Source organism: Telopea speciosissima, chromosome 5, assembly GCF_018873765.1.
Source record: "Telopea speciosissima isolate NSW1024214 ecotype Mountain lineage chromosome 5, Tspe_v1, whole genome shotgun sequence".
NCBI classification, from domain to species: domain Eukaryota; kingdom Viridiplantae; phylum Streptophyta; class Magnoliopsida; order Proteales; family Proteaceae; genus Telopea; species Telopea speciosissima.
The window spans coordinates 1183822-1206583 of NC_057920.1; the positions used below are offsets into that span (position 1 = coordinate 1183822).

General features: G+C 38.6%; 2 protein-coding genes across 3 annotated transcripts; one reads left to right on the forward strand and one right to left on the reverse strand.

Annotated features, from left to right (window-relative positions):
- Positions 1-859: 859 nt before the first annotated feature.
- Positions 860-14830, forward strand: LOC122661421. The gene is made up of 7 exons (XM_043856803.1): positions 860-1165; positions 2156-2298; positions 6597-6868; positions 8040-8194; positions 8603-8865; positions 10761-10823; positions 14443-14830. Exons 1-7 carry the CDS (start codon positions 919-921, stop codon positions 14698-14700), a joined length of 1401 nt encoding a protein of 466 aa, XP_043712738.1. The 5' UTR covers positions 860-918; the 3' UTR covers positions 14701-14830.
- A 2459-nt stretch (positions 14831-17289) lies between these two features.
- Positions 17290-19276, reverse strand: LOC122661424 (TLC domain-containing protein 5-like). Of its 2 annotated transcripts, XM_043856808.1 has the most exons (6): positions 18929-19276; positions 18564-18704; positions 18241-18360; positions 18008-18103; positions 17487-17614; positions 17290-17440 (listed from the first exon to the last, which is right to left on the reverse strand). In XM_043856808.1, the coding sequence occupies exons 1-5, from the start codon at positions 19145-19147 to the stop codon at positions 17507-17509; spliced, it is 684 nt and encodes a 227-aa protein (XP_043712743.1). In that variant the 5' UTR covers positions 19148-19276; the 3' UTR covers positions 17290-17440; positions 17487-17506. The 2 variants fall into 2 exon arrangements, with proteins under 2 accessions (XP_043712743.1, XP_043712742.1); XM_043856807.1 differs by lacking the exon at positions 17290-17440 and having other exon boundaries at positions 17472-17614.
- Between the last annotated feature and the right edge of the window lie 3486 nt (positions 19277-22762).

Sequence of the window (22762 nt, forward strand, 5' to 3'; positions counted from 1 at the left end):
GCTAGGCAACGTTTTTTCTTTTTTTTTTTTTTTTTTTTCTTTTTTTTAATAATTATGAACGACAAACTGCTCCCATCACGGTTTTAAGTATTAGTATCAGATCAGTCATATCAGATTATCAACCGATACTGATACTAATACTATATTGGTGGTATTGGAGTAGGGGAGTGAAAAATGATATTAAAAAAGAGAGTCCTGTGTCGATATTTTGAGGGGCAAAACGATTTGATCTAGTATATCCATATCAATGGTATTGATATCGGCCATATGGGTACGGAACTACGGATACCGTGTTCTAAATCCATGTTCTCAGACGGGTTTCTAGGAACTAAGAAGTGTTTGAAATTTATGGGAAGCAGTTTTCTGTACGGGAGTGTGGCCTACACCAGCACTCCCATGTGTCTATCTCTGTCCTCTTTAAAACAAGGGGTAGAGGTGTCTTTTCAAATGGGAAGGAGAGAAATAGATTCATAGGAGTGCTGACGTAGACCGAAATTTATTTATGGGAAAGAGAACGCTACTGCACTGCTCCTGTGCCCAGACACAGGATTGGTGAAATGACTGCCATGCCCCCAGAAAAATCCGTCATTCCATGGGGTTTGGATAGTCATTTCGCTTACCTTTGTATGTGGGCCAGGGACAGCGCACCAGACGCGCCCAGGTAGCGTTTTTTGTCCCTTCTATTTATCTTTGTTTAGGGCAAAGGAGTTCTTGTCTCTTTTGGTAAATGGCAAGGAAGGAGTTCGGAACGTCGGAACGTCAGAATTCAGATGCATTCCGGCATTGCAAAAACAGAGAACCGAAGTATGAACTTTGAGTACATTCAGCGTTCTGAAGAGTCCTGCATCCAAAGCGTATTAACGAACTCGAAACCCTAAAATGCGGGAATCTCTGGCAGTACGAGAGTAAGCTTTAAACATGGTGAAACACTCGGTCGGGTGGATCACGTTCCAGAAGAGATGGTTATTGATGCTTATCGTCATATTTTCGATATTCACCGCTATTGTGTTCGTCATCAGAGCTGCGTTTGACTCTTGCGATCGGCATTATGAAGATTCAGGAGGTCGGATTCATGTAGCTTCGCAGATCGGAAGCATCGCGAATCCTCTGGACTTCATGAAGTCGAAGATTGTCCTGTTGGTTTCTCATGAACTCTCTCTCTCTGGTACTCCTTGGATCTCTCTATCCTTAAATAAACATAGAAGTGCAGAGCGTCAAGCATTTCTGTTTTCCCTTTTTTTTTAGGTGTGATGTCTTATTTTCATGCGTCAAACTTTGCCTCTATAATGGATTCCCAGTGGACGCGTTTCTGATAACTACCTTGTAACTACATAACATTTTCAACGTACCGAGATTTTTCAATTAAAGATAACTGATATTGTGCCAAGAGGATAGTCATGTATGTATCAGTAATTAGAATGTCTGCTCTCATTTTTGGCATGTTAACTTTACACTGATAACCACTGCATCTTTGTTCATTCATAAAACTCAACTGGCTGTTATGGAGAAGGCCCAGATATGTTTCACGTGTCATTTGAGTAATTCAGAAAGTTCAGTGATTTGGCATGTCCGACATTGGGTTTGATTCTGTACTCTGTACCATAAATTTTCACTTCTCTGCTCCAAACTTGGTTGAATAGATCGTCACACTTGAAGGGGCTATTGCCGAAGTGGCGCTGGTTGGGGGCACTCTCTCTCATGCTAAGTTTGATAGTTGTGTATGATAAGGTCCTTTGTCTTTAAAATACAGGACAAGTCAAGTTTGATGCTCCTTTCATGTTTGCTGAGTCTATTGCTTCTACCATGAACACAATTTCCAGTGGAGACTGCTGAATAAATCACGTGGCTGATGATCTTGCCAAGCTAGGGGTCGTAAGGCCAATATTTGTTTTGCCTTTGTGTTGTTCTACTCTTTAGGCTGGTCATCATTACGTGGGAAGGGGGTCAGGGAGATAAGGTTTCCAAATAATACATTTTTCACGGCAGCAGTGGGATTATTATTATAATCTCCTCACGTATGGAAATACATATGACATTGAGCTCATAAAAGTACTGTCATTTATAATTCCTTTATTTTGATTTGCTGAAAGTTGTAATTCGGCATCTCAATTAATTTGTCTATATGTGGAGCATTCAAAATAGCATTTTAATGCAGGTGGACCATTGCTGCTGATGGAGCTTGCATTTCTTTTAAGAAGTGTTGGTGCTCAAGTTATTTGGATTACAATCCAACAGCCAATTGAAACAGATGAAGTTGTATACAGTCTAGAGCATAAGATGTTGGATCGAGGAGTGCAGGTAACATATTTTCATAATCATTTATTTATTTTAAAAATATGCCTCGTACACATAATTTTGTTTATTCTTTCCCAACATTTTGCATGGGTGTCATTCTATTGATCTTCATTCCAATCTTCATTCCACCATCAATGAAGTTGTTCAAGAGATCTTTATGATTAGGAGATTCAATCATCACACACATTGTTGGGACACTAGACTTAAATCGTTTCGTTTATTATATTGCCCTTTTTATATTTTTTTCCAAGTCCTCACTGTATTGACAACAACAACAAACACAGCCCTATCCCAACTTAATGGGGTCGGCTACATGGATCCAAAACAAACAAGAAAAAGGAAGACTAAATAGAAAGAAAAAAAAAGGGGTAATGAGGAGATGGAGAATAGAGGGGTTGGAAATGAGATGAGGAATGCAAAATGGGAAATGACAAATGAAAGATGGAAACTAAAAAGAAAAAGGAAGAAAGAAAGAAAGTGAGATTAGAGGGGTAGGAAATGAGATGAGGAATGCAAAATGGGAAATGACAAATGAAAGATGGAAACTAAAAAGAAAAAGGAAGAAAGAAAGAAAGTGAGATAAAATTAAGAGGAAAGAGGCACAACTCAGCGAGTCAGGAGAATCTCAGCTAAATGGGGTCTGCTACATTTATCCTTGCCCTCCTATAGGCTCTATCCGAGGCCATACTTGGTGCAAGACCTAGACTATGCATGTCCTTCCTCACAACTTCTCCTATGGTCATTTTAGGTCTGCCCCTTGTTCTTTTAGCTCCTTCAATCAGGATCATATCATTCCTCCTCAATGGGGCATTCCTAGGTCTCCGTTGAACATGACCTTACCACGTCAAACGACTCTCTCGGAGTTTGTCATTAATCGGAGCAACTCCCAAGTCAGTCCTAAGCCACTCATTCGTCACTGTATTGACAAACCAGGATTATTTGGCATTCATGATTTCAAAGTAGAAGTTGCCTTTAACATATATATATTTTTTTGGATGAAAACCCCTAACATATTTGAGTAGCTTATAAATATTTTCTATCCCATTTATGTGGATTATATTATGACCACACAACGGAACAGTTCCAAAGGCAATTCCACCCTGCCTTGAACTTATTTTCTTCCACTTTTTTTCCCCAAATAACTCTGACTATTTTTTTTCCGTTTTGCATGCGCTGAAATGCCTTACATAGCTGTGTTTATTCTTAATTTCATTGCTTCTGAATGTGTTGATAGCTTAGGTGGAGGCTGGTTCAACCTGAGCAAAATTTAAATCTAAAAAGATATAAATCTGCTAGAAATGAAGCTAAGAAGGCTGTGGGGAGTGCAAGGGCAAAGAAATATGATGATCTCTATAACAATTTGAACACCAAGGAAGGGGAAAAAAACTATTTATAAGATAGCTAGAATGAGGAAAAGGATGAGTAGAGGCTTTGCGCATGTTAGATGCATTAAAAGTGATGATGGTAGAGTCCTAGTAAGGGATGAGGACATTGAGGAGAGATAGAACTGTTATTTTTTAGCCTACTTAACGAATCCAATTCGAGTTATAGCGGACCTGGAGAAGGCACTACACATCAAGTTGCCTCTCGAAGGTATATACGTAAAATTAGGGTTTCTGAAGTAAAAGAATCACTAAAAAGGATGAATATATCCAAGGCATCGGGTCCAGATGGGGTCTCAATAGAAGTGTGGAAAAGCTTACGAAACTATGGCTTATCTTGGTTAACTAAGCTGTTTAATAAGATTATGTACACTGAGAGAGTGCCAGATGAATGGAGGAGAAGCTTTGTGGTCTCGATTTTAAAAAATAAAGACGATATCCAAAGTTGCGACAACTATAGAGGCATAAAACTAATGAGCCATACTATGAAATTATGGGAGAAGGTTATTGAAATACACTTGAGAAAAGAGACATCTATTGCGGAGAACAAATTTGGTTTCATGCCGGGAAGATTCACAACAGAAACTATCTATCTACTTAGGAGACTCATGGAAAGATTTAGAGATAGCAAAAAGGATCTTCACATGGCCTTTATTGACCTAGAGAAAGCTTATGACAGACTAGGGATTTAATCTGGTAGGTGCCAAAGATGAGAAATGTTTCAAGTAAGTATGTTGACTTAATTAAAGATATGTATGATGGTGTGGTGACTGGTGTTAGAACTGTAAGGGGTCAAGGTAGTGAATTTTCAATTACAACTGGTTACATCAAGGATCAACCTTGAGCCTTTATTTGTTTGCACTTATCATGGATGAGTTAACTGAGGCATCCAAGATGAGGTTCCTTGGTGCATGCTTTTCGCTGATGACATTATTTTGGTGGATGAGACAAAGGCTAGAATTAATACCAAACTGGAGTTATGGAGATGAATTTTGGAATCAAAAGGTTCTAAGATAAGTAGAACGAAGACGGAGTATATGTTTTGTAACTTTAGCAACTCCGAGACGGATAATGAGGGGGTATAAGTTGATGAGATAGAGATCCCACAAAGTGACCATTTCAGGTATCTAGGATCAATCATTAGCAAGGAAGATGACATAGAAGATGATGTCTCTCGGAGGATTAGAGTAGGTTGGATGAAGTGGAGAGCTACATTCAGAGTGTTATGTGATCGACAGATCCCTTTAAAGCTCAAAGGAAAATTTTATAGGACATTCATAAGATCGGTTATGATGTATGGCGCGGAGTGTTGAGCTATCAAGAAGTGTCATATAGATAAGCTAAGTGTAGTGGAGATGAGGATGTTGAGATGGATGACTGGCAAAAGTGGGAAGGACAAAATAAGGAATGATATTATTAGAGCTGGCCTGAGAGTAGCTCCGATTCAAGATAAGCTACGAGAAAGTCGGCTGAGGTGGCATGGCGATGTTCAACGGAGGCCTTTGGATGCCTTGGTTCGGAAGAGTGACTCGATTCTGATTGAAGGTTCTAAAAGAGCTAGGGGCAGTCCTAAAATGACCCTAGGAGAAGTGAGGAAAGACATGCTTAGTTTAGGTCTTGCTTTAAGTATGACCTCGAATAGAGCTGTTTGGAGGGAAAGGATCCGTGTTGCTGACCCTGGTTACTGTGTGTAAGACTGATTTGTTGTTGTTGTTGTGGTTGTGTTTCTTTTCTTTTCCTTTAGCCTTTTATCTTTTCTTCGCTAGGATCCATGTAGCCGACCCCATTTAGTTGGGATAAGGCTGAGTTGTTGTTGTATCTCCTTGTTTTGTAACCTAAATTTGAAACCATATTTTGGTTAATAATGTGATCTTTATGGTCATATTTTGGCTCCTAGGACTTAATTTGGTGCGAGTTTGTTGAGTAGATTTTCTCCAAAATGCAGTTACATGCCAATGTATATGCACTGTTATGCAAGGATTAGACGCTTGCAAGGATTGGCGGCTTGGTGTTGAGTGGATTAAAAGAAGTTGTATTAAATGACTTTCAAATTTTTTAAAACCCCTTTTTTACCCCTACATTAAATGCTTTTGAGAATAAAACAAGGGGTAAAAAAGTAGGGTTACAAATCTACAGACACCTTAGGGGGTGTCAATAAGAAAATTCTTTTAGAAGGTCCTCTTATTTTCATATATTACTACCAACTCATACATTTGAGGCAAGACTGCAGTAGCCCATTTACAACCCTAAACTCGTGACTTGCAAAGTTATACATACCTGGCCTTGGTTCTCACACCCAGATGCACCTGAATTACCCAGTATGAGTTTCCAATTTTTTGTGGAGATAAAATCTTTTGTTTCCATGGCTAGCAGAACATTTCTTGAGTCTCCCATGACAGGAAGGGTGGAAATCATCTAATTTTTTGTTAGTCATTATGAATCAAGAGATGTTCTTATATCACTATGATAATTGCCCAATTTATGTTTGCCTGAAATTTGAATATAAATTCCATTTTTTGATTTTCTTCTTTGTATGAATGAAACCCTTTTGCATAACCTTAGAGAATTGTGGTGGTCGAATATTATTATCATATTATGAGTAATGTGTTCCACAATAGAAAATAGTGAACATACATAATTACTGCTGTAATATGATGCTATTGGACTGATATGGCTGATCAGACCAAAACGTGGTCATATGTGGGCCCCACTGGACCATCAGCCCAGAATCCAGTGTTCCCTGTGCTGTGTCAAATAGACTGAAACTTTTCTTTCTAATGTAACACTGATCTTTTGTTTATAGCATATGCTGGCTAAAAAACTCTTTAAGCTTGACTTTCTTTCACCTTGTTCATGTAGGTGGAAAGGGTCTTCTCAGTACTCCATTAGCTCTAAATGTGGTTTTCCTCACATTGTCAGGTCTTTCCTGCAAGGAGTCAAGAAGCACTAGATATGGCTCTTAAAGCTGATTTGGTTGTTCTAAACACTGCTGTTGCTGGCAAATGGTTGGATGCTGTTTTGAAGAAGGACGTTCCCCGTGTTCTTCCAAAGGTTTTATGGTGGATTCATGAAATGCGAGGGCATTACTTCAAAATGGAGTATGTTAAGCACCTCCCCTTTGTTGCAGGTGCCATGATTGATTCACATACAACGACGGAATACTGGAAGAATAGGACTCGAGAACGTTTAGGGTATGCCACCAGCATTTTTAAGATCATCAATGATTGCATTTTCTTAAACTCAATTTCAATTTGGTTCTCTACTACTACCAGGGGCTTATCTTTTATATGTATGTATAAATGCTTAGGACATTGAAAGCTATAATATTTTTTCCCTTGGGGGGCTTTTTATTTAGCCATTTTGGGGTCTTTTGTTGTTATAATCCTCCCCCCCTTCATCTGGATTATATAAAGGATCTACTATGTTCTGAGGAAAATTGTATGATTGTTATATAACTGCTCTTTTGCATAGTTTCTTTAGCTGCAGGTGTTCAAAACAGGCATATGACAGCACAAAGGGTAGCTGTCTAAAGTCCTTTAGTTACTTAATTTTAAATATTGTTCTATCAGGGGGAGAGTTTGTGTTAAGTCGAGAGTGGGGATCTATGTTAAGTCATAGTTTATGTTAAGTTGTGTTGAGTCATTGTTATTTACTTTAGTTAGTCTTTGGTTGTAATTAGACTCTTAGTAGTTTTCCTACTCTTGGTAGGTTTCCTACTCTTGGTAGGTTTCCTGTTATAATATAAGTTGAGGGACTAGACCACGATAGGCATTATTCTGAATCCTATCGTGGCTCTAGGGTTCTCTCCTTTTTCTTCTTTTGTGATCTCTTTTTCTTTCTCTTTCTTGGTTCTCTACTTTTTCCTCGTTCTCCTCTTCTTCTTCTTCTTCTTCTTCATAGGTTGTTAAGTGCATGTTTTATCACATGATATCAGAGCGATGAAGAAGACAAAAAAAATAAAAAGTATACCTGCGCATGAAGATGTATACTACGCTGCACCTGTTTTCTCTCTCTGGCTTTGATATTTGAGATACATCCTACCTTGCGGTGTGTCATATTGATGCTATATTGCTGGTTTCAAACTTCTTATGTTTTCTACCTTGATTGATTTTCTGGTTTGTTTACTGTGTTTTGCTGTGGTGCGAATGGAGGCTGCATAGCTGCTCTCCTTCCTTTCACATCTTTCCTTGATTTGGTTGGATTGCTGGAACTTTTTTTTATACAACCCCGAATGCCAGTGGGTGCCTAACAGAATTACATTTCATTACTGCATTTAATACTCGCCTTTAATTTTCATTCTATATAGTTGTCCTGTTTTATTTTCTGAACTTTTTTTTCATCTCCGTCATTTTCACCCTGCAGGATTAAGATGCCTGAAACTTACGTTGTTCATCTTGGGAATAGCAAAGAATTGATGGAAGTAGCAGAAGATAGTGTTGCCAAGAGGATTCTTTGTGAACATGTCCGAGAGTCCCTTGGAGTGCGGAGTGAAGATCTTCTTTTTGCCGCCATTAATAGTATGCACTTGATGTTTCATGGGAGCCACCATCCTTATGGCTTTGAATAGTACAATGGTAGATCTGGTTGTTTGTTTGAGCCACAAAGTAAGAAAGTCTCCATCTGAAAAGGAAAAAAAAAAAAGAGCACGAAGTCCATCCTGTCTTTATTCTAAGTATTGTTGCTTTGGTTGCTCAACTCCATAAATCAAATGGTCGACTTTCTGAATTGTAGCCATGAGTTTGTGTGAGTTGGGTCCCATATAATAAACACCCCCTCGTATAAGTCCTCATTATACCTCATAATTCTTGGAGATCTTGGATTATAGAGCAAAATATACATTATTGATTTTGCTGGTATATCAGCTATTAATGTTGACGACAATCTCTGCATCACTTTTTTGAGTACTGAGTATGAGAGAACTGCAGGTGTTTCACGTGGGAAAGGTCAAGACTTATTTCTCCGTTCCTTCTATGAAAGCTTGCAACTGATCCAAGAAAAAAAGGTCCAGGTGCCATCATTGCATGCACTGATAGTAGGAAGTGACATGAATGCTCAGACCAAATTTGAAAGAGAGCTGCGTAATTTCGTAATTGAGAAGAAAATTCAGGATCGGGTTCACTTCATCAACAAAACTTTGAATGTAGCTCCTTATCTGGCTGCAATCGATGTTCTTGTCCAGAACTCTCAGGTATATGCCTACCATTCAGTTCAAGTGTTAACAAAAAGAAGTTCCGTCCTCAGTTTGTGTACGTTTCAATTTCTCTAATCTTCTATTTTGCTTTCTCTTCAAAATCATGTTTGCTATGAGTTATCTAAATTTGTTTTCTTTAGTTTCCGGAATCCATCAGCAGGTTCGATTTCTGTGTCTCTAAAATTGGGTTAAGATTTTATTGAACTGCATAAAAAAATCTAAGAAACAGGTTGCTATATTAATTAGAGGGCCTAAGAGGTACAAAAGACAGGAAATAAAAGTAGAAGAATACAAGAAATAGGGTCAGAAGAAAAATATGATTTTCCAAGGGAATATTTTAATGTTCCATGAGTGATAAAGGAAGGAATTTGGTGTGAAAATTTGGAAATCCGTCAGAAGATTAGTCTTTTCCCAACTCAATAAATTCCGTTCCATCTGAACTGTCTTTGAAAATTGACTGAGCGATTGTAGAATGAAACTGTGGTAATGTTATCACTTGGATGTCTACTCTTGTGGGGGAGCCTTGGAGATTTGCACATCTGGTGAGATTCAGTCAATAGACTCAATATCATGACTCAAGCTGGATTGCACTTTCTGGTGGTTTTTTTTTCTCTGTTGTTTTTGTTGCAGGCTATACATGCCTCTGCCTTCTCCATCCTGGATTTCTATTTCCAGTGGTTTTTTTCTCTGTTGTTTTTGTTTCAGGCTATACGTGCCTCTGCCTTGTTTTGGAGGTTTATTGAACCCTATGTTTTTGATAAATAAATTGTTACTTTTCCAGAAAAGAAAGTGTGTGTGTGTGTGTGTATATATATAGTGAATTATTATTGTCACAAAGGTCCCCACGTGGATAGATGATATGTCCATGCCAATCGTTGGATAGAGATGACATGGTCTAGATTAACCATGTGCCAAATTCCAGAGTCTAATTCAATAAAATATTCCCTTTTGTATTGGGAGACATCTCGTGTATGTCCTTGCATATGGACTGGTACTCTAGACATCACTGTGCACTCTCCCAACTCTGAGTGTGAACAAACGGTTTAGATTGCAAAAAACTAAAAAATGGATGGTTCAGATTTGTCTTGTGATTTTCGGTTAGACCACCTTCCATTAATTGTTACATGGTAGAAAATCTTGTTGTAACCAAAGTTGGTTAAAATAAGATTGTAAACTTACTTTTTTGTCCTTTTAGTACAACACACCTTTTTTTTCTTCCAGTGAAGGTAAATCCTGTCATTTTACATAAAAACTTCATTAAATTTTAAACTTTTTGAAAATCTTTTTTTACCCCTGCATTGAATGTTGCATTAAATAAATTTTGGGAATAAGAAAACGGGAAAAAAAATTAAGGTTACAACTTCTTAGTTCAAAACTTTGGTGACAATACGATCCTATCTTGGATTGCTAATTAAAATGAAGACTATAAAAACCAGAAATCTCATGTTAAAATGGTGCCAGTATCAATCAAAGACTATCTCATAATAATCAATGTCATAGCCTCTCAATGTGATTCTGCAGAAACTGCTTGTAGGATTTTTATCCCCGTCTTTCTTTTCTCTTTGTTTTTATTTGTTTATTTTATTTTTATCAGTAATCGGAAATCATTATCCATGTGATCTACATCAGCTTGCAGATATATCATTCCTTTTCTTCTTAGGCTGTCCTGGAAGAATACCGCTTCTTCCCTTGGATGGTTTTGTTCTATTTACGAAAAAAAAAGAGGGTTCTACTCTGATTGTTCACTACTTTGGATTTGTTTTTCAGTCCATTTTTTTGCCATTTCATCGAATCAAAATTTCCAGTTATTTTTTTACTTGATCATGTAAATTTTTATAGATAAAGTAAGTTAAACTTCCTTGTTGAAGCTTGACTGTTTCATTTGTCTTTAGGCTCGGGGAGAATGTTTTGGACGGATAACCATTGAAGCTATGGCATTTCAGCTGCCTGTTTTGGTAAACCCATCACTTCTTTGTTCACTAGACGCATGTTTCGTAATTCAACCTTAGTATGCTTCTGTATCAAATGTCACATCTCTAGGGCATGCACTTCTTTGTTGTTTTTTCTTATCACATGTTTGTAAACATTGAGCATGATGCAGTTGTTGATCAGCTCAATCGGGTAATGGATCCCTTTGGCACATAATGTAGACTCTGCAATTCTATTCAATCAATTAGAGATCTTATTGTGTACGAATTAGTATTTCAAGAGGTTTGATTTTTCACTTTGATGTTTGCATTTCCTTTTTGTTTGATGATCCTATAGCTATATCTGCTTCTGTTGTATATGCTTCAGCTATACCAAAACATACATAAGATTTGTACTTTGAAACTTTTCATCCTCAAAGCTCAAAATATGGGGTGAACCATTCTTGTGCCTATGATAAAATAGATAATAGTATATTTGATATCCTTTTCACAAATAGTTGGGAGGGATAAAGGGAGAAACGAAATGTTCATGCTTTTTTATATGACAACTTCTTCTTCTTTCTTTCTTTACATCTTTTTTTTTTTTTTTTTTTTTTAAATTGAAGCAGAAAATTTCTATTGATAAATCAGGGAAAAGAAACTGTAAAACGGGAAAAGCTTTCTCCAAATATAAAATGCATGAAATTACATGCCAAAGACATCTTCCTGCAAGATTGAGTTCAAGTCTTAGAACAAACTGTTCAGATCATGATGTCAATAGTGTTTTTCCCTTAAAATCCTGCTGTCCTAGCAAGACGGGGTCATCTTCCAAAGAATATTACCATGGGGTAATAAATTAGTGAATGGCAAAGATAAGAAAACCCCCTGTACTGCTGTTGTCCATAGGCTTACTCATTCTGTACGCAGTTCGACATCTTGCTGCCTACCACAGTAAAAAAATGGTGCCCCCTCCCCATTCCATCCATATCTCCCAAAATGTTGTATGGGGTGATACTTCCATAAATTGTACCCCTTGGATGCTGGATGGGTCTGCTGTCTTCATAGTCATTATTCATTCTTTTCCTGAAAGCTCAAAAATGTACTAGCAAGCCCTTTGCACATTATTAATTTTTTTTTTTTTGGGGGGGGGGGGGGGGTTGAATAAATATTCATTACCAAAGAAGAGAAAACAAGGAAATATCCTACAATACATAGGGCTAGCACACCCCGCTTAGGAGAAGGAGGTGGGGGTGGGGGGGGGGGGGGAAGAAGAGAAGAGAGAAGGCCCCAGGATACAACAATATGCCTGTTCCTTAGTAATGCAAAAAGTCGACCTCGAACTAGGGAAACCAGAGGTAGATCGATTGCAGCCAGGATCAACACGATAAGGAACAAAATAACTAAAACTCTCTTTCTTTTATTGTTGTTCTCTATTACATATGAATGGAGAACATAAAGGCTAAGAAGAAAGGGGACGAAGATAAAGATGAGAAGGGGGGGGGGTGTAGGGGAATGACTCTCTCACCCACAGCTATCCCAGCTGCTGAAACATGGAATTTCTCCCATAACTGATGGCAATAAGGCCTGAAAATTCTTTTCTCCAAATCTGATCCTTCCTTACAATAGGGGGCCTATTAATAGCTTAGGCAAGCTTACAAAATAGAAGGTAGAAAATAGAAACTTCCTAAAATAGAAACTAACTGAAAATAAAAGGATGAAATAGAAACTACTAAACCTAGCAACTAGTGACAATGGCAACTTATTAAAATATAAACTAATTAGAATTAGAACTACTAAGGCTTTATATATCAGCCTTCTAAAACAAAGGGAAGGACACAAATAGAAGCTAAATATATTAGAAACTATTAGGCAGCAATAAACTCTGTTTTGTCTTGCTATCTTCAGTGGACCCCACAGAATCTCAATTTTTTGCTTGGACTTCCTTCTCAATTCAAGGCTTATGGACCCATAACACTGTTCACATGGACAGTAGTTCGGGTACTGTTCATGTGAACAGTAACACTTTTTTTGAGGCGGGGTGGGGGAAAGTGGTTCGGGCTGCTTTAGGTGACGCTCCATCGAACCAACAAAAACTTGCCACATCATCAGACCAGGCTGCTTCTCACAGCAGTCGAATCCACAATCTTGCTGGGCTGGTTTTGGGGCTTGTTTTTGCGGGTACATATGGACTTGTGATCTACATCACTTGGGGAGTGCATACAAGAAGAGGTGGGTCCAGAGATTTTGGTAGAAACTTCAAAGGAGATGGAGTTCCAAATCTGAATGAAGGATCTGGAGCTGGAAGTCCATCTCCTCAGATTGCTCTCCTTCCAAATATGCGAAATAGTAGCTCCGAAAGCCAACTTCCCAATCCTATCACAAAGAGACTTTCCCGCATCGGTCATGTCAACCCAAATCCACTCTCTGGAAGGGGAGGATTCTTCTCCGTCTAGGCCAACATTTGTACAGTACATAGTGGATGAGAATGGATCATTGGACACTATTAATCCTTTTGCACATTATTCATTTGGCCAATCTTTCGAACCTCTTAGCATTCTACTAATTTTCATGATAAGCCTCACTTTTAGGAACTGGGGAAGACGGGTGGATTATAGAGCTAGGGGCGGATCTAAGGTTTGTCCATTGGGATTGGGCATGGACGAGCGGCCAGCCGACATGAAAAACTTCTCCCATCGCACCGGGTCCGAGCTTCCCAAGCTCTATGCTGTTGGGGAACTCTGCAAGGGTCTTATCACCTTCTTGATTGACTATATTTGAGTCTTTGGGGTACTTGGGGATTATATTCCGCGCCGATTTGCCCTCCTGATGACATGAGGGGAGCTTCCATCCTATTTGGAAGAGAGCCAGAGCCACAATTAAAAGTGACAACAGATGTCGTTACTAACAGTATGTTGCCCATGATTTTATAGTGGTGGCTAGGTAATTCAGTCAAGTACTGTTGGGATTGTCCGCTCCGTTTTCCCATTTGCATCTCTCTTGTTGCATCAGAAAGAAGAGAAGACATGTACTTCCACTTTCCTTGTTTTTTTTATTTTTATTTTTTGGGTTGTGGGGAAAACAGTTTTATTTAAGAAAAAGCAAAATCTGAGATGTAGACTTCAATGTGGACTCTGCACCATATGAAAATCTAGCCACTGTCTTTCCAAAGTCCACCCATCCGAAAACACATCTTCAGAGAGTTCTAACCGTCTAGTCACCACACTTTTGTTTAATTGGTTTTGAATCATTGTGTCTCGTGGCTTTGATACAAAATGGTCTTGGATGGATTTATTTTTTGTGGTCAACTGCACTGCAGATTGAAGTAAATAGATGGTCTGACAATGGCTGTTACTATCATGTGTCTTTATATTTCAATCTTATAAGTTAAATTCATCTTCATTTGGTTGTTGAAGACAAACTCTTGATCAGATGGTTATGATTGTCTGTATCATATTCCCCCCCCCCCCCAAAAAAAAAAAAAAGGCGATGATTGTCCTCGATGTTGTGTATCCTGAATTATACAAGTCCCTTGTAAGGAATAGTTATTTTCTTAACAAATCTGTGTGATAGCATACTATGAGTCATAAGGTCATGTGGCTATGATTATTGGCCTTTCAATCTCTTATTATTGATGAGAGTATCACATTCCTGTTGAAAATTACATCAGGGAACAGCAGCTGGAGGCACTACAGAGATTGTGGTCAATGGTTCCACTGGTTTGTTGCATCCTGTCGGTAAAGAGGGTGTCACACCTCTGGCAAACAACATTGTGAAACTTGCAACACATGTTGAGAGAAGGCTGAGAATGGGAAAGAAAGGTTATGAGCGGGTGAAAGAGAGGTTCATGGAGCAACACATGGCCCATAGAATTGCTTCAGTTCTCAAGGAAGTCTTGCAAAAGCAAAAGACCCGCTCTCGTTCTTAATTTGCAATATGTCTTGCTTTGGTTTTTATACTTAGATCAAAATCTATGTATCATTTTCTTTTCAATTTATGTTTTCCTCCCTGTAAGCTGGAATGATTGTACATATACAATTAATGGACCTTGTGTGGGTGACTGGGTGTTGGATGGGTTTTTTGTCCTTTGATTTAAGCAGGAAGAAATGTTAAAAGGTCCGGGTGGTTAAAGTTCTGCAATGAGCGCAACCCTTATGTGTAGTTACCCCCATTGATTTTTTATTCAAACTCACCCTTCCCAGACGGCAGGGTGATGGCCCTCTCTTTATTTATGCAGGAAGAAAGCCCAAAAAAAAAATAAAAAAAAAAAAAAAAAAAATCGTGGATCACTGAGAGGCTATGTGATAGTCCTTTAATTTACCACCTGTACAAGATCTCCCCTTGGCACCAATCGCCAACCTCATCTGCACAGTTTTGGGTATCGGTATCAGATCAACCAATTAGTATCGGCCTCAGCTGTGACCTATATCGATACCTGACAAGACATTCAAATGAGATTTATCGGATAGCTAAAATAAGAGAAAGGAAGAGCAAAGATTTAGACGGTTAGATGCATTAAGAGCGATGATGGTAGAGTACTAATACGGGATGTAGACATTATAGAGAGATGGGGTAAATATTTTTACAATTTGCTAAATGGAGCTACTTTGACTGATGGGGTCATTTCGGAAGTGGAAAGCAATAGGCTTGAAGCCAACACACATCATGGACAGATCCAATAAGTTGAAGAAGTCGAAGTTAAAGAGTCTACGAAAAATGAAGGTAGGCAAGACATCAAGACCGGACGAGATCCCAATTGAAGTGTGGAAGAGCTTAGGAGGATGGGGGGTATCTTGACTAACAAAGTTGTTTAACAAGATTCTGAATATATAAAGAAAATGCTAGATGATTGGAGGAGAAGTATTGTAGTTCCGATTTATAAGAACAAATGTGACATCCAGAATTGCAATAACTATAGAGGTATTAAACTAATGATGCATACCATGAGACTTTGGGAGAAAATCATTGAAGCCCACTTAAGAAGAGAAACTGATATATAGGAGAACCAATTTGGCTTTATGCCAGGGAGATCTACGACAGAAGCTATTTACCTTCTAAGGAGGCTTATGAAAATCTTTAGAGCTCATAAAAGGAATCTCTATATGGTATTTATCGACTTAAAAAAAGCATATGATAGAGTTCCTAGAGAGCTCATTTGGCATGTCCTAGGGAAAAGAAGGAGCTCAAATAACTATGTGGATATAATTATGCACATGTATGAGGGCGTGGTGACAAGTGTCAAAACTGCAGAGGGACAAAGTAGTGAATTCCTAATTACAATTGGGTTACACCAATGATCAACTCTAAGCCCTTATTTGTTTGCATTCATCATGGATGATTTAACTAGACATATTCAAGATGAAGTCCCTTGGTGTATGTTATTCGCTGATATTGTTTTGATAGATGAGACAGTGGAAGGAATTAATGCAAAGCTGAAATTATGGAGATTAAGCTTGGAATCAAGAGGTTTTAAGTTAAGCAGAACAAAGACAGAATTTATGATGTGTAACTTCAGGCAAACCAGGAGAGATAATGAAGTGGTGAAACTTGAGGAACGAGAGCTATCAAAAAGTGAATGCTTTAAATACCTAGGGTCAACCTTTAACAAAGAAAGTGATATAGAAGATGATGTTTCCTACAGAATTAAAGTAGGATGGTTGAAATGGAGAGGAGCATCAGGAGTTTTATGTGACAAACGCATGCTTATTAAGCTTAAGGGAAAATTCTACAGGACAGTAATAAGACCAGCGATGACTTATGATGCGGAATGTTGGACAGTTAAGAAGAGTAATATAGATAAGATGAGTGTAGTGGAGATGAGGATGTTGAGGAGGATGTGCGGCAAGACCAGGAGAGATAAAAGTAAGGAATGTTTGTATTAGAACCGAATTGGAAGTTGCACCAATCTAGGACAAACTTTGTGAGAGCCGCTTGAGGTGGTTTGGTCATGTACAAAGGAGACCCACGGATGCATCAGTAAGAAAGAGTGACCAGATTCAATTGGAAAGAACTAAAAGAGGTAGAGGTAGACCTAAAATGACTATTGGAGAAGTGGCAAGAAAGGATATGCATATGGTAGGGCTTGATCCTAGTATGACCGTGGATAGAGTTGTTTGGAGGTCAAGGACCCGTGTAGCCGATCCCTCGTAGGGGGATGTTCCTGGGATGCTGCTTTGATTAATGCTTAAACCCTTTTTTTTATTCATGGCCCTTTCGGATCCATGTAGCCGACCCCATTTAGTTGGGATAAGGTGTTATGGTTGTTGTTGTTGGGGGCAGGGTTAAAAAATGTCTTTTTGATCCAATATCAGCACAAATAGGGCTGAGATATCGATATAGGTATCGACAATACCAGTGTTGATGCTGTGAACTACATCCATGCTCACATGGCATGAGTACCCTGTCCCTGATTTTTATGCTTGCTGCCATGCTGGGGTATCCGAAGAGGTCGTTGTAAGCCCTATCTGGCAACTATTTTGAGAAAAGAGCTTCATTGTTCTGATTTGAAGTTCCCCTTTTTCCTTTTTGCTACATTTCCCTTCTGAGTTTTGAGTATCTTCTCAGATGTCAAAGTTCCAATTCTTAGAGAGAAATGGAGAAACTTTTGGGTCTATATCAACAACATGGAATCAGTTATTTTCTTTTACTTCCCTCAAATATCAAACAAACTTTTGGGTCTATATCAAAAATAGAAAAAAAAAAAATCATAGAAACCCTACATTGGCTCTCGTGCTTCAGGTCGACTTTTTAGATGTACTCCTCTTAGTCAGTTTGTTCTTCACCATCCTTGCTATCTTGTAGAACCAGAAAGCACTCACTAATTGCAATCCTAGTGCCATGGCCTATAACCAAAAGACAAGACACAATCAATTAAAAAAAACAATTTGTCATCTGTTTTTAACACAAATTTATTATCTGGTCAGCAGCAGGGTTTAAAAATCAGGAGTCAGGATCCAGGTCGATCCGGGCCAATTTCAATTCAGATCAGATCAGAATTGGCTAGAATCAGCAAAAAAAAAAAAAAAAAAAAAAAAACCCCTTAACCCTAATTTCTGTACAGGATTGGTCCGATTTGGATTGCCGAAATCGGCCAATCCAATTTTTCAAACCCTGGTTATTGGTCAGATTATGGAAGCCATGAATTCCTAATGAACAGATCCTCTTTTTCTGAGATAGGTCTTAGCAATTGATTGAAAACAAATAAGCAGTATGAGTAGTGCAGACAAACATCTGACCTTGATGAGTAGAGGATTGTCAGCAGACAGAGTCACATAAGTGAGGTAAGGTCCGCCTACCATTCTTGCAAATGTGAAGATTACTGCAAACAAAATCTATATATAAACAAAATTAGTCTAGCTTAACCAAGAAATGGAACAAAACAACCCATACCTCTACCATGTTATTGTAATTAAAATGCATATGGAAACAGAAGAGACTGTTTGGCTTTAAGAAATGGAATGGAACTTACATCAGCAGCTAAATTAAGGTCGGTGTCTCTGTAACCAATTTCTTTGAGAAGTTCTCTCATGTGGAGAACAGGGCTGGAGATCTCTGTAATCCAAAGTGCTGCAACCATCTCTGATCCACACTATTTGAGTAGTAACATAAATTCAATCAACAAAACAATTACAATTCATAGAATGTAAAAAGGTTTATAAGATAGGTTTTTTAGGTGAATTGGCAAAATAATACTAGGTTTTATTCACAGAATCCATTATAATACTTTGAGCAGCAGAAGGCATTTTCAAGATTGTAAATGAATTTAGCAGGAGAGAACAGAGTAGTACTCACCCTTTTATAGACAAGGCCAGCCCCAATTCCAAGAATGCTGACCAGATGATGAACTGTATTGTCTATGTTCACATGGTCATCAAACACGCAGCATATGAGATCATAGATGAGGTAACCTAGAGTAATTGTCAAAGTTTTCATCTGCAAAGGCCAACAATAAGATCAAGTTCATCCACAGTAATTAGCTGAGACTATGGTTGTGTTTGGTATGCTTTCTCAGCTCGGAATAGGTTTTGGGTTTAGAACACGTTCTGAAACAAGAGATGAATCGGATTTCAGAATGCAATCTAGACCCAAAATCTATTCTGAGAATACATACCGAACACAGCCTAGAGGTTTTGAAAGAGAGAGTAGTGAGATGATACCTGTGGAGGAGAAGACATAGAAGCCAAAGGACAAACGGGGCACCGCCAGTCCTCAACAGTGAGAGAACTCAAAGTGACAGCCAAGGAAGCATGGATTGTAGAAACAATGCGGTTGCAGAAACTGAATGAGCGATTTGGGAAGATTTTTCTGATCAGGATGAAAGCTGATGTCCATGAAATAACTGCCCAAACCAGCAAATTCATAATGTAATCCTCCATCTAGAGACCTCTTTCAAGCCTCAAAACCAAAGCTTCTTTAGGTAAAGAAACAATCACAGTTAAAATGAATAAGAAAGCCGCTTCAGTGGAACAGCTTCCAGTCCCAGACAAAGATCAAGTCAGCAGAGCAGATAACAGATTCTTACGAGACGAAGAAGAAGAAGAAGAAGAAGAAGAAAGAACTCTTGAATTCGGAATTCCAACTCTTCCGGAGAAGGTAGTTGCAATGAGAGAATTAAATTTGACAGGTAGGAATATAGCTTACTAACCGTCCTACATTAAATTCTTGTAGCAGAATATGGGTGGGTTGGGTCAGAGGCATCTTTTCATTCAAAGATTACAAGCGACGACCGATAAATTCTACTCTGTTCCATGTTCAAAGTCAAAATTATCAACTAGGAGAAATCAATTATATGAGAGTTTTTAAGTTCTTATTCATCTGGAACATGTGAAAATTTTCAGGAAGGTGGGTTTTAGACATACATAGAGATCATCAAGAGGTTTATTCTCCATTTATGGTATGAACAACTTCCGAGTTTCAAACACAGGCCTCGCTTGCTATGCAACTCCACCTTTAAGAATAAAAAATTGCAGTAAGTCAGTAACCCAGTCAATAATGTACTTTCTGGATTTATTGATTTTGACTGGAATTGGATGCGTAGCGTCGCGTTATAAGTCTCTTTCATTGAATATAATACAGTTAAGTATACTTAAGCAACAGTTAACGATCAACCATAATAATGGAATAATAGACAACTCAAAACAGGCGTGGAGAATGGGCTACAGGCTCACCGAGTCCTGATCCTCTCCAATAAAATTTAATCACCAAAGTCGATCTCATACCATCTATAGGGTGTGGTCCCTATACCCCAGAGGTGGTCCCCACATCTTATTATTTTGTAAGATCGACACTGCTAGTTAGTGTCATTGGAGAGGAACAATTTTCGAGGCCCACCATTGTTAGTTAATAGCCGCAAAAATGGAGGGATCCGGCTCGTCTCCCACGCACACTCGAACTGGACCTTGTCAGCAAATATCAATACGTGATCAGGATGTCGTTCCGCTAGGACAGATGAAGCAAATCTCAGTGTGGTGCACAAGCGATGGAGAGAAGGATTTCTTAATTTTGAAGTTCTCATTTTCAGCTTGAGGATGCCATTCGATTACATCTAAATTCACGTATCGATATCTACTGACGCACCAGACGATGTCCAGCTCAGAGGTGTGCTGGAGAGGAGCTGAATCCAAAATGGAGATAAATCAACTTCCACGGGCTACCCCCACCCCAAACCCAGCATGAGTCTTGTTGTAATGAACCACGGCTTGAGACCAACCATCAAGGGGAGAAGCTAAGGTTGTAGATCATGGTTAGTCCATCATAAATGATAGGAGTGTCAAAAGCTAGCCTTGACCACTAAGGGGGTCAAATTGGGTCCGAATCGGAAATCGTCTTGCTAAAACCCATAACAATCACAGTTAAAATGAATAAGCTAGCCGTTCCATTTGGCACCCTTAATTGACTGGAATTAATTAGTTAAAGCCTGAAAACTAGACCGATCGGTTAATAAATGGTCTGGTGCCAAGTCTAGACCGATTATTATTTGGCCCTTCACGGTGCTTGGTGTGGCCTGATGGATCTCAGACCAACACTGATAATCGATTGAGACTAATCATTTATAGTCTGATCAACTTGTCTATGGCCTGCTTATAGCTCATTTATAGCACAATTAGCTTATTTAGACTTTAAATACTTATTACAGCTCGATTAGCCCGATTACAAACTATAACCGACCAAGCAACTGAATATTAACTTGTCTAATCAGTCTATGCCTAGCTTACGAGACCCAATCAATTAACAATGAGGTAATGGTCCGTAACTCCGTGACCTTAAATTGTTGGAGACCGATTAGGCCCGACCGGGACCAACTGGTTGACAGTTGACACACCCTAGCCAGTGAATTACATGACCCAACATCTGGGGCCAAGAGGAATGCTGAGAATTCATTCGCTTCTCCTAGAATGAGCATTCACTAGAGTATATACACTGGAAGAATGGAAGGACGAATTCAGAATTTACCATAATTGGGCATCCTCAGTTCCTCACAAGTCACATCTCCTCCGGACCACCTGCCAGAAATGGAAAGCTATTAATTACATTGGGCTTGGGCCGTGATTCTGCAACTCCGAATCCATCACTATTTGAAGGAAATTTTGGCAAATTGACGAGTTGGGCTCACGTTCATTTTAAATAAAAGCCAAAATGAGGTTGGTTTCAGAATGGATAGTCCAAAAATATAATCATTCTCTGTAATGGTATTCCTTATTTCGAAGCAGTCATGTTATTTAGTGAACTTTGAGCATGTTTATAGTGCTTTTTACAAGTAAAGATCCTCCTTTAGGCTTTAAGGTGCTCCTTGATTTAATGAAATAAATTTACCCCAAAAAAAATGCAATAAAGGGTTTTTAGCTAGTTATTTGTATTTCTTTATTGGGAGAAAGTTCTTTGTCTGGGATGTGGTGTAAGTCCATGAATCTGTCTCTTTTCTCCCCAATTGAAAAGACACCTCTACCCCCTTGTTTTGAGGAAGAGAGAGATAGACACATGGAATTGTTGACGTAGACCACACTCCCGGACATAAAACTACTTCCCTTATTTATTTAAGTCTCTTTTTCGTTGCTACCACAATTGTTTCTCACACTACTTCGTGTTTGGATCATATATAGCTCTTATAGCAAGGTTTTCAAAAATCCTAGATCAAAGAGGTATCTGGTTATTGCTGTTTTAGACAAAGTCCTAGATTGGGATTACAAAATTTTGTCCTTGATTCTCCACAGTTGGATTCATGATGAAGCCCTATTACTTAGGTTAGGATAAAGATTGCTTGCTAAACCTTCCAATCTATGGACTTTTGTTCTTGGACCAAGTTTCCCTACACCCACAGTGAATGGGATCCCATTCACCGAGGGGTGGGAGAGGGCTGGGAGGATATTTTGGAACATATCAAAACTCTAGGAGGAGTTTGTGAACTTTAGGATGGTGAGTGAACCGTCCTCTATGGGTGGAGGAAAGTTTTGTCCTCCATGGGGTAATCTAGTTATTTCACATGGACAATGTCAATTTTTTAAAATGACATAATGATAACCCTTTTTACTCGTTACTAAACTGTTTTAGACCTGATTTGGTATGATTTCTATTTCAATTTCAAGGGGTGAATTCTATTTTGAAAATTGTTTGGTTTGATTTTGCACCCTATTTTAGTGGAATTCAAATGAGAAATCAGAATTTTTATTTAATTTGATTTCACTCATGCTCTTTAATGAGCACATGATTAATTTGATGGGCAAGTTGTAATTTTGTGCTAAAAATAAAACACCATCCTCCTCCTAATGGTCTCACCACCACCACCTTCATGTCATATCCGGCCCATGTGTCTCTCTCTTCTCTTCAAAATAAGGGGACAGAGATGTCTTTTCGTATGGGGAGAATAGAGATTCATAGGTCCCAAAAAAAAAATATAGAATCTATTCTCATAAATTGAAATACCAAATCAAATTTTTATTAATGATATATTTCATACGGGAGAATGTTCTCTGTGCCACAGCGCAGCTTGCGCC

Bases quoted from the DNA above. Each gene is read 5' to 3' on its own strand.
- LOC122661421 (XM_043856803.1), top strand. From the start codon at position 919: ATGGTGAAACACTCGGTCGGGTGGATCACGTTCCAGAAGAGATGGTTA. The intron at 1,166-2,155 runs GTACTCCTTGGA...ATTTTAATGCAG, and splicing joins TCATGAACTCTCTCTCTCTG to GTGGACCATTGCTGCTGATG. The intron at 8,866-10,760 runs GTATATGCCTAC...ATTTGTCTTTAG, and splicing joins TTCTTGTCCAGAACTCTCAG to GCTCGGGGAGAATGTTTTGG.
- LOC122661424 (XM_043856808.1), bottom strand. From the start codon at position 19,147: ATGGAGGATTACATTATGAATTTGCTGGTTTGGGCAGTTATTTCATGG. The intron at 18,361-18,563 runs GTGAGTACTACT...CTACTCAAATAG, and splicing joins CTGGCCTTGTCTATAAAAGG to TGTGGATCAGAGATGGTTGC. The intron at 17,615-18,007 runs GTCAGATGTTTG...TTTTGGTTATAG, and splicing joins ACAATCCTCTACTCATCAAG to GCCATGGCACTAGGATTGCA.